This window comes from Diceros bicornis, chromosome 4 (genome assembly GCF_020826845.1).
Source record: "Diceros bicornis minor isolate mBicDic1 chromosome 4, mDicBic1.mat.cur, whole genome shotgun sequence".
Taxonomy (NCBI): domain Eukaryota; kingdom Metazoa; phylum Chordata; class Mammalia; order Perissodactyla; family Rhinocerotidae; genus Diceros; species Diceros bicornis.
In genome coordinates this window covers 45693272-45705328 of record NC_080743.1, presented here as the reverse complement: position 1 = coordinate 45705328, position 12057 = coordinate 45693272, and the positions used below count along the sequence as shown (strand labels likewise).

General features: G+C 38.4%; 1 protein-coding gene across 1 annotated transcript in view; it reads left to right on the top strand.

Annotated features, from left to right (window-relative positions):
- LOC131404297 (monocarboxylate transporter 1) overlaps nt 1–9942 on the top strand; it is a 38347-nt gene extending 28405 nt beyond the window's left edge. The window contains exons 3-5 of the mRNA XM_058538803.1: nt 228–371; nt 4504–5370; nt 8003–9942. Coding sequence (XP_058394786.1) covers nt 228–371; nt 4504–5370; nt 8003–8280 — 1289 coding nt within the window. The 3' untranslated portion in view covers nt 8281–9942. The remainder of the gene's footprint in view (nt 1–227; nt 372–4503; nt 5371–8002) is intronic.
- The last annotated feature ends 2115 nt before the right edge of the window (nt 9943–12057 follow it).

The following is a 12057-nucleotide window of genomic DNA, read 5'->3' as shown; positions in this document are numbered from 1 at the left end:
ATTCTATTCAATATTTCTGGATATAGAAGATACACAATGTTTTTTAACATCATCTTTTTCCAGTACACATACCTATGACTATGAAATAATTATAGAAAGCAATATTCTTACTATTGCCTTTTGTTGTGTCTATTTTGAAGGACTTGTCATTTAGTGTCACTAATGCCTTGTGTAGATGTGAGGGAGTAGGTTCCTTCTATACTACTAAATTTTTGGTTATCTCTTAGGTCCTATCAGCAGTATCCTGGTGAATAAATACGGCAGTCGTCCAATCATGATTATTGGGGGCTGCTTGTCAGGCTGTGGCTTGGTTGCAGCTTCTTTCTGTAACACTGTGCAGCAACTTTACTTGTGTGTCGGCGTCATTGGAGGTGAGTTGCTATTGATTCATTTTCAAGCATTAGTTTATTGATGGCTGTTTGGTATTCCCCTGCATTCGTCTTTCAGATCTTTTGAGTAAAATTCCTTCCTTATAGAAATTACTTGATTATCATTTTGAAGAGCTGTAAATACATTGAGTACTAGAAAAGCAAACTTTTAAAGAAATTGCTCTCATACAGTAGGTATTCATTTCTTGTTAAATGAATGAATGAATTGAAAGAGATGATTGAATCCCTTGTCCTAAGAATAGTCAGTGGTGGTAGATAAAATGTGTGTAGCAACTTTTTGCAAGGGTGGTCATTGGTTATTATTCTCTCTCATTACTTCTTCCTCCCACAGGGAGTAGGCTTCTATTGGAGCAGGAGAGATTGTTAAACGTAAAGCAGGAATTATCTAGTAGGATGTCCAGATACATTTCTGAGGGATAGAGGATTCACTTGATAATCTCCCCCGCTTTTTTTCGGTAGCCAAATTAATGAACTGCTGATGAATATAATAAATTAAGATTACTCATAGCTTCACAATTCAGATACTATCACTATTAGCGTCTTGATGTATATCCCTCTAAACTTTTTTCTATGCACAAACATATAACCTTTTTATAGAACAAAAAAGGATCAGATTATGTATAATGTTTTGTAAGTAGTTTCTTCACTTAACAATATATCATGAACATCTTTACGTGTCATTAAATATTCTGATAACATTTTTAATCTCTATTATTCCATTGAAAAGATATACACCATAATTTTATTTGACCTCTTAGTTAATTGTTGAATATTTATGACTTTGTTTTTGGTTTTTTTACATTTTTTTACTATCAGTAAACAGTATTGCATTGATAGCCTTTGTGAACATGAATACTTTCTTAGGATAAATTTGTAAAAGTGGAACTGCTGTGTTTTTTTAAATATATATAAACTAAATTTCCCACCAGAAAAGTTATACTCATTTATAGTTCCACCACAATATATGAGAGAGGACACACCCTTGTCAACAATGGAATATTATATTTTTTAATCATTGCCAATTTAACAGGTGAACAGTATCTCCTGGTTTTAATTTGCATCTCTTTGATTATTAGGAAAGTAAATGTTTTTTATATGTTTGTGGCTATGTATTTTTGTTTTGTTTTGTTTTTGTTTTACAAAAGGCTTATTCACCACCTTTGTGTATTCATTTTCTTATTTAAGAATAATGTGTAATAACTTTACGTGTTAAATTGTTATTCCTTTGCATGAGAGACAGTTATTTTTCCAAATTAATTTTTTCATATTTAATTGTGGTAAAATACACATAACATAAAATTTACCTTCTTAAACATTTTTAAGTGTTCAGTTCAGTGGTATTAAGTATATTCACACTGTTGTGCAACCATTACCACCATCCATCTCCAGAACTCTTTTCATCTTGCAAAACTGAAACTCTATACCCATTAAACAATAGTGCCCCATCCTCCCATCCCTCTGGAGAACCTGGCAACCACCATTATACTTTCTGTCTCTATGAATTTGACAACTCTATAAGTACCTCATATAAGCGGAATCATACAGTTTTTGTCTTTTTGTGACTGGCTAATTCACTTAGCATAATGTCCTCAAGGTTCATCCATGTTGTAGCATGTGTCAGAATGTCCTTCCTTTTTAAGGCTGAATAATATTCCATTGTGTGTATATGTCACATTTTATTTATCCGTTCATCTGCCGATGGACGCTTGAGTTGCTTCCACCTTTTAGGTATTATGAGTAATACTGCTATGAACATGGGTGTACAAGTATCTATTCCCAATTTTTTATTTATTTATTTATTTTGTGAGAAAGATTAGCCCTGAGCTAACGTCTCATGCCCATCCTCCTCTTTTTGCTGAGGAAGAATGGTCCTGGGCTAACATCCATGCCCATCTTCCTCTACTTTGTATGGGACGCCACCACAGCATGGCTTGACAAGCAGTGCATCGGTGCACACCCGGGATCCGAACCCGTGAACCCTGGGCCACTGAAGCGGAGTGTGCAAACAAAACTGCTGAGCCACTGGGCTGGCCCCAACCCCATTAATTTTTTGCTATACAATTTTGTTTGGGGGCCAGCCCCGTGGCTTAGTGGTTAAGTGCACACACTCTACTACTGGCGGCCCAGGTTCGGATCCTGGGCGTGCACTGATGCACTGCTGGTCTGGCTATGCTGAGGCAGCGTCCCACGTACAGCAACTAGAAGGATGTGTAACTATGACATACAACTATCTACTGGGGCTTTGGGGAGAAAAAGCCAAAAAAAAAAAAGAAGAATTTTGTTTGAAAAAAATTTGATTTAGTCTTTCTGCTTTTTTCTCCTCATTAAATGTCTACAATTTTCAAGTATTCAAAACTCTCAGTCTTTTATGATTTCTGTCTAGTATATTATTCTTAGAAAATGCTCCTCCAAGATTATGAGAATATTTGCCTACTTTCTTAAATACCCCTCTTTTTTACATTTAAAACTTCTGGATGAATGACAATATTTGACATAAAATGAGAAGAAAGAAATATAACTCTATTTGTTCCCATGTAGTTAGTCAGTTTGTTCATTTGCTCTTCTATTCATTCATCAAATATTTATTGAGCAACAACTATATGTATGTTAGGTGCTGTGGGGATAGAGCAACAAGTCAGGCGAAGTCATGTTCTTTAATGGGAGGAGGCAGACAGTAGTACTCACAAATATATGAACAAATAAGAAAAATATCAGGTAATGATAAATGCTATACAAAGCCTCAAAACAAGGTGTTCTGACAGGGAAGGACTGGGTAGTCAATGAAGGTAAGGGCTCATTGAAGAGATGACTTTAAGAGATCTGAGTAACAACAGAGAACTAGCTTTGTGAAAATCTAGGGGAACATAGGCCCTAAGTCAGCAGCAGGCTTATTAGCACAGGTGGGAATGGTCTGGTATGAGATCAGGGAGGGAGGTAAGGACCAGGTAAAGGTTATGGATAGGAAGCCATTAGCAGGTTTGAAATAGTGGAGTGACCTGCTCTGGTTTATTGGTTTAAACCTCTGTGAATAGCTGAAACATAAATAGTAGGGAGCAGGAGGGGGCCAGGGAGAGCATCTAGAAGTTATTTGAATATTTACTTATACTAGCACTATTTATTGAATAATTCTTTCAGCAGTAATTTAAAATGTCACTTTTATCTTACATTAAATGTTTATATATATTTCAGGTCTGTTCCTGGACATTCTGTCCACTTTCATCCATCAGCGTTTACCTATTCCTAAGTCAGAGCCACACTGTTCTAATGACTGTAGCTTCCATTTAAATATTTGTTGTGGTTAGTCCCACTCTTCCCCCTGCACCACTAAAAATTTCCTCGTTGACTCCCATGTATTTGTTCGCTAAGTATGTTTTAGTGTCACTTCATCTCCAAATGAAATCCACTGATATGTTCATTGCAATCACATTAAATTAGTACATTCATTTGGGGAGTATTGACATCTTGACAGTGTTGTGTTTTATTGTCCAAAAACTGTGTGCGTGTGTGTGTGTGTGTGTGTGTGTGTCGTTTTTAATTCTCCAACCCTTCAGGAAAGTTACACAATTGTAGGTATATAAATTGCACATTTTTTGGTTTTGGGTACTATTGTAAGAGGAATAATTTTGTATTTCATTTTCTATTGTAAAACTTTTCTATTTGATAACTGTCTACTTGATGACCTTCTCTGGTTTTAATCCTTCAGGTAATTTTGCTAGATTTGACTAATAGACAGTTATTTACCTTCAAATGATATAAACAAAAATAATAAAAATAACTAACATTTATTGAGTGCTTACTACATGCCAGGCACTGTTCTAAGTGCCTTATGCACAACAGTACCGTGTGCCTGTTTTACATATTAGGTAACAGTCACAGGAGGGTCAACTTGTCTGACATTACACAGCCAGTAAGTGGTGATGCTAAGATTTGAACCTATGTAGTCTGGTTTTAGAGTCCACACGTTAAACCACTACCCAATATGCCCTCTGATTATGAGGATTTTTGTCTCCTTTCCATTATTTTTACCTCTTATTTTTATTTCTTTGGTTGAGTAATTCCAAATCTATTTCTGACGTTTATTACAGTATGTGATTATTTTCTCTCTCCTCCCCAGGTCTTGGGCTTGCCTTCAACTTGAATCCAGCTCTGACCATGATTGGCAAATATTTCTACAAGAGGCGACCATTAGCAAATGGACTTGCCATGGCAGGCAGCCCTGTGTTCCTCTCTACCCTGGCCCCCCTCAATCAGGCTTTCTTTGGTATCTTTGGCTGGAGAGGAAGCTTCCTAATTCTTGGAGGCTTCCTACTAAACTGCTGTGTGGCTGGAGCCCTGATGCGACCAATAGGGCCCAAGCCAACAAATGCAAAGAAAGACAGGTCTAAAGAGTCCCTTCAGGAAGCTGGAAAATCTGATGCAAAAAAAGGGGCAGGTGATGCAAATACGGATCTTATTGGAGGAAACGCCAAAAAGGAGAAACAATCAGTCTTCCAAACAATTAATAAATTCCTGGACTTATCCTTGTTCACGCACAGAGGCTTCTTGCTATACCTCTCTGGAAATGTGCTCATGTTTTTTGGACTGTTTACGCCTTTAGTCTTTCTTAGTAATTATGGCAAGAGTCAGCATTACTCTAGTGAGAAGGCGGCCTTCCTTCTTTCCATTCTGGCTTTTGTTGACATGGTAGCCAGACCTTCTATGGGACTTGTAGCCAACACAAGGTGGATAAGACCTCGAGTTCAGTATTTCTTTGCTGCTTCTATCGTTGCAAATGGAGTGTGTCATCTGCTAGCACCTTTATCCTCCAGCTATATTGGGTTCTGTGTCTATGCGGGATTCTTTGGATTTGCATTTGGGTGGCTCAGCTCCGTATTGTTTGAAACGCTGATGGACCTTGTTGGGCCCCAGAGGTTCTCCAGCGCTGTGGGATTGGTGACCATTGTGGAATGCTGTCCTGTCCTCCTGGGGCCACCGCTTTTAGGTATAGTATGTCTTCCTACTTCTGAGGTTCTGTTAACGTAAAACATGCATAGAAGATTGGGAAGGTGATAGAAAGCAGAGATCAGTGAGCTCCTTGATGGCAGAGAGCAAGTCTTTCTCATTTCTATGCCCTCAGTGCTGGCACAATGCTTGGCACAGCATAATTGTTCAAATACTTATAGGATTAAAGTGAAGCTGAAAGGAGAATCAAAAACTGTTATAAACTTAACTATTTATTAAAATAATTTTTTCTGATCATAAAACTAACATGTTTATTATAGAAAAATGTATAATATACACTCTACCTTTAAAATACTGTTGGTAATTTCATTTTAATTATGGAATTTATCTCAGTAGTAATATATAAAATAATGACAGTAGCTAACAGGTGAGGGCTCGGGTGTACCAGGGACTGTCCTAATCATTTTATGTATCCTGTCATATCTCACACGTCTCTATGAGGTAAGACTGTTATTGTCTCCACTTTATAAATGAAAAAATAGAGGCTTCTAAAAGTGAAATAGGGCCGGCCCCGTGGCTTAGCGGTTAAGTGCGCACGCTCCGCTGCTGGCGGCTGGGGGTCAGATCCTGGGCGCACACCGACACACCGCTTCTCCGGCCATGCTGAGGCCGCGTCCCACATACAGCAACTAGAAGGATGTGCAGCTATGACATACAACTATCTACTGGGGCTTTGGGGGAAAAAAATAAATAAATAAATCTTTAAAAAAATAAATAAAGTGAAATAACTTGCCCAAGATCACACAGCTAGTAAGTGACCGTAACACTCGATGAATTATTCTCGAAGAATACCAAATTGTTTACATTTTAAAATTATTATTAATACAAATTACAATAATAATTTGGACTTCGCCTGGATATGACTCCTGCTTTTGAGATTATGCATTATAAGGGAAGGAAGGATACATAAAAGAAGATCCACTACTGACTTTTCCCAACTTCCCCACCCTCTCTCCTCCCTATACCCGATGAGATTCCAAGTCCTGTCAGTTTTCACCTCCTAAATCTCTTCCTAATCTGCCCATTCTCTCCATCACACCGGCCCCCTTCTCCACATCTCCTGTCTCCTACCTGGGCTGCTCCTAACAGTAGCCTTCTAACTGGTTTACCCATATCCGCTCTAGCTGTTCTTCAGTCTCTAAGGGCTCTCCAGTTCAGAACTCTTAGAATGTTGTACTCTCCAGTTGCTTGCATTGTTCACAGGGTGAAGATCAAATTCCCTAATGTGGCCTACAAGGCCCTGCAGGGCCTGGCCCACCTCTCTCTCCTGCCTCATTTCCTACCACTCCCCTTTTGCTGTCTCTGCTCCACACCCCTCACACCCTGTGCTTCCTCCTACCACCTGCCTTTGCACTTGCCCTTCTCTGCCTGGATTCTTTTCCCATCCCCTTTCTCCTAGATGACTCCTATCCTCCTGTAAGTCTCAGCTTAGTTTACACTTTAAGAGAAGCCTTCCTGACCCTGCGTACTGGTCCCAACCCCCTATTTTCTGTTTTCAAACCCTCCTTGTAGCCTTTGTCACAGTTGGTGTAAGAATTTGATTAACATTTTTCTTCTCCACTGAACTGTGAATGTTATCTCCTTTGCTCACCCTTATCCTCAGGGGCCTAGCAGAGCCAGTGATGGTGTTTGTAGGGCTCAATAAATATAGCTGAGTGAACCATGCCCTGAGTTAGAAAACCATGTAGAATCATATTTGAATTGGTTATATTAAGTCCTTCATGGATGTGGGGTAGGGTCTTCCAGACTTTATTCCTTGAGATACCAATTTTAAGAGATGCTAATAAATTTTACTATAGCAAGGATTTCATGGCCAAAAAAATGTTGGAAACATTAAGTTAAATAGGTTTCTTTACTATAGGACCTCACAAAGCCTTTAATATGCTAATAGGCATTGTGAATCTTTTATAGAAAAGAATAAGATACACCATTTCCTAAATTTATTTGACTTTGGAAACATTAGGGAGGAATCCTTGTAGCACAGTGGTTATGGATGGGTACAAGCTTCAGAGTCAGACTTTCTGGGTTTAAAGCTAACCTATTTCACTTACTAGCTTTAATGTATCTCTGCTTCAGCTTTTTTCATCTGTACAGTTAGGATGATAATAGATAGAATCTCCTGTTTTGAGGATCAAGTGCTTAGAATGGTGGTTGATGTTAGTTAATTTTTTAGCATAGCACGAGTGTTCACAGGAACGTTCTTTGGGAAATGCTGCTGTGAGAGAAGGAGCATTGGTCTGGGAACCTGGATAGCTCTGTTGCCTTAGGCAAGACTCCTAAACCTCTTTTGAGCAACAAATTTTTCCATTGTGTATTGAGAGAATCGATTCTGGGTGAGCTCTAGGTCTTTCACAATTCAAATTTGCCAAAATTCAATTACTTTCAAGTTGCTAAAAATAACAGAATATGCAAGGCCATCCAAAATCACTGTGACATCATAAACAAAAGATCAGATCATTTTTAGAAATTCTTTTTTAGACTAATTTGTCATTTGTGGGCTCTTTGAGGATTGGGTTGACGTTTTCTTTCTGAGTGGATCCTTAAGCTTTATTTGGGAAAGGATATACTTGTCTACTTATACCCACATAACTTTTTTTTTTGGAACTCTTTAGGTCGTCTCAATGACATATATGGAGACTACAAATACACATACTGGGCATGTGGCGTAATCCTAATCATCGCAGGCATCTATCTCTTCATTGGTATGGGCATCAATTATCGACTTCTGGCAAAAGAACAGAAAGCAGAGAAGAAGCAGAAAAAGGAAAGTAAAGAGGAGGAGACCAGTCTAGATGTTGTTGAGAAACCAAAAGAAGTTACCAATGCAGCAGAATCTCCAGAGCAGAAAGGCACAGAAGGAAGCCCCAAAGAGGAGGAGAGTCCAGTCTGAACCCGTGGGGCTGAAGGGTAAATGGAGCAGCCTGTGACCCAAGATATCTGAAGATATTCTGCTGGCCTGTAATCTACCAGTGGTGCTCAATGCAAATAGTGGACATTGTGTGGAAATCATACCAGGTGTTCATTGATGGAATTTTTGTTTCACTCCTTACCAGTTGCCTGAATTAAAAATGCCATATCTTTTGGGGAGGAAGTGGTTGGCAAAGAATGAGGGAGGAACGTCTTTTTTTTTCTTTTTTTTAATCTTAGCTTTTAACAGTGTCAGAAAGATTATAATATGTGCCTTAAGTTTTAGTCTTTAGAACTCTTTAGGGAGCCTTAACTTTTTAAACCATTCTGCTGAATTCATCTATTTTAAGTGTCATGTTAAAGGAGAAAATAACTAACTTGTTTGAAGCAAATCTAAAATTTAAAATTATTCTTGCTTCATTGTAATTTGTAATATATTGTCAGACATTGTTACTGGAAGATTTATGAATAGAAATATTGGTTGGAAGTTGGGGCTTTTATAAAATTCTGACTAAAATATTTTCCTAGCATCAGTAGTTAGTTGCCTGGCATATGTGCCTGCTAGCTATATATTTAGGAACGTAAAGCATAAAACTTTGGAAACTTCTTGGCTGTTCTAGACACATTGTACTCATCAGCACCCCTCTAGTATTGTTTCTTGGGATGCTTATTAGAAGCCAAGTGCTTGAGAGTTAATTTCATTAAATTATATTTTTGTTTTCCTTTTCAGAGACCTATTTTGAGTGGTTATAGATCATTGCCCTTTTGAGATCACTTAGTATTATTTTTTTCGCTGTAAAAGTATTAAAATATACAGAACTATATATTTATGCTTCCTTGGTAAATACAACATATCTAATTAAATGTAGACAGATATTTCAAACAGCAGCTGGATTCAGTTTAGGTTTTTCCAAAACCTCAGTTAAGCTGTGAGACTTGGAATCTTTCTGTTTTCCCTGGAATTTTCCCCCTTTGATCCGTAGTAGTTCCATTTATATCTGCATCTAGCTTAGAGCTGTGTGTGAGATACTCAGTCTTTGTATGTTTAAGGTTTTTTTTTTTTTCCCCCAATGTTTGCTAATTAAAGAGAGCCAGAGAGATTTGGCCCCAGGCAAACCAATGAGGATAAGATTGGGAGGGAAGTTGCTAAGTGTACTTACTTTTAATAAATAACTCCTTTTCTTTTTTCTGAGAAGGCCTTAAAAAAAATTATGTTTTGCTTAGAATTATTGGACACATTCTTACTCTCCACACAAATCTAAAGGGTTGTGACCCTTTTCACTTACCTGAAAAGTAGAGAAATGGGTTTATTTTAAGGATAGGAGGGAGGATGGACCAGAATGAAACTGTATTTCTTAACCTAATATCTTTTAAATTGAGGCAGGAAGATAATGATAGACATTCAATGAATTATATTCAGTGCATTTTAAAGTAGCATTGTAATTGACAGCGAAAGTATAGATACAAAACCTTGTATAAGGGGCTGGCTTTTCCAAATAAACTTTTTTTTTTTTTTTTAAAGAAATGTTTCTTCTTTAAAATGTGTATTTTCTTAAGGAAAATATTGCTGTCTTCATTTTCTTTATCAAGATTCAATTTGGCCCTTGCTGATATTAAATTAAATCATTCAGCTTATGTGCTTTGGGATTTGTGTATATGGCTTGTTTTATTTTAGTTTTTCTCCTTTCCTTTTCTTTACCTTAAGATAAGCAGGAGAATTTTAAAACCACCTCTCTGAAAGCAACCAGAGCAGTTAACCTTAAGGACACAATGAAAACTCCCTTTCTGTGCCCGAGTGTCACGGCAGATGGAGGAGGAATTTTGGGGGACGAGCCCGCTGTGATTGTTGGCAGGTTTGGCTCCAGTTTGGACTCTGCCATTTTCCATGGACCCGAGTCCATAACCTCTGTGTGTCTCTTTCCCCTTCTATAAAAATGAGCTTTACTGTCGGTGAGATAATATGAGTAAAGGAAATGTGCAAAAAAAATTAAGAAAAAGTAAAGCAAGTTGACTCTTGTTAGTGGAGTGAGGGGTTTGTGGTGCAGTTTCACCACCCCTTATGAGAAGGAAGGGTTCTGAAGTTGCTGTATTTGGAAGCAAGGGTTAAAAATTGGCTCAAAGCTGGAACTACACCTTTTATTACCCAGTGCAACCCTGACTTTTTCCCACTGAAGATACAGGCTTAAGGGATGTATTCAAGATCAATTTTGGTAACAGAGCCAACACAAAAATCCAATATAGACCTACTGTGTGCCACCCTTCCTTGTTATAAATCAGTTAATCCTGTGTTGCAGTTGTGTTCAACACTGGAAGCAGCTGGGCTTTCTGATCCAGTCTGTTGTCCCGTATTCCATGTGAGAACTGAACTTGTTTCAGTTCACACAGTTTCACTGGCTGCTTTGGGAAAATAGATGTATGCATGGAGGACCTGCCCATCCTTGCTCATCTCTGTCCCACACCCTCTGTAAGTCACGGAGAGAACGTTTACAGCGCTTAGGTAGTTGTAGTGCCAGTAGTCCAAAGAGGCTTGGGACTGTTCAAGAGTACACTCTGAAACAGGATCCCAAGTCAAAGCTGGAAAATCATTTAAGAAACTAATAGGTTGGACAACTGCAGTCGATCATGGTAACAAACAAGACTGTATTATCACCTTATACTCAAGTCTACTGAGAATTTAAATTAACAAGCCAAAATAAAGGAGTAATTTCTACAAAAAGTATTCAGAAAAGCATGATGGTAAAACAAATTGTGGAAAACTCAGAGATGTATTTTATCCCAGATTTAATCACATTGATGATAATCCTTTGGATTCTTGGGTTGTCTGAATTTAGTAGTTCATTTGTACCATAGATATATATGTCAGTATTAAGCCTGTATTTTTTTTTTTTTTTTTTTTTTGTGAGGAGATCAGCCCTGTGCTAACACCGGCCAATCCTCCTCTTTTTTTGCTGAGGAAGACGGCCCTGGGCTAACATCTGTGCCCATCTTCCTCCACTTTATATGGGACGCCGCCACAGCATGGCTTGCCAAGCAGTGCGTCGGTGCGCGCCCGGGATCCGAACCAGCGAACCCCGGGCCGCCGCAGTGGAGCGCGCACACTTAACCGCTTGCGCCACCGGGCTGGCCCCAAATCCTGTATTTTAAAAGAAAAAAATTTGTTAAAAGCTATTTACTATTTTTGTATGAACCAATGTTTTATTGTATTGAATTTCAGATTGATAAAATGGGTATTGGTTTGTCTGAAAAACCTAGATGTCTGGGTTTTACCTTCCCCAGCAAATGGTTCACAGTATAAACCTAATAATCAGGTGTGTCCCTCCCCTTCCCCCCCCACAGTTTTGCTTGGAAAGATGAGGAAAAGTTAACAGTAAATTTCCACCTTTGCAACCTGTCTTGTTTTAATGCAGGTTAGGCACTTGCCTAGAAGACATGAAGAAAGAGGTAGTGATAGACTGTGTCACTATGAAAACTCTCAGGACTTGACAGGAAGTGACAGCCCAAGCTTGTCTGCTTGCGCAAATATGAGCAATTAAGCCAAGTTGCTTCAGAGTTTAGAAGGATCTAAGGGAATTTTAAGTACATCACTCCTGAAATTTGTTCTAGCTTTAGAGTTTTAGATTCAGTCATCTTTTCCTCCATTCCATCTGGGCCCTGGTGGCAAAATCATTTAAATGGAGTGACTGGTAGAATATCTTTCTCCTCAGCTGAACAGCACTGATTTACTTACTTTTTGCTGACTTTTACCCTGACCTGCCTGGGG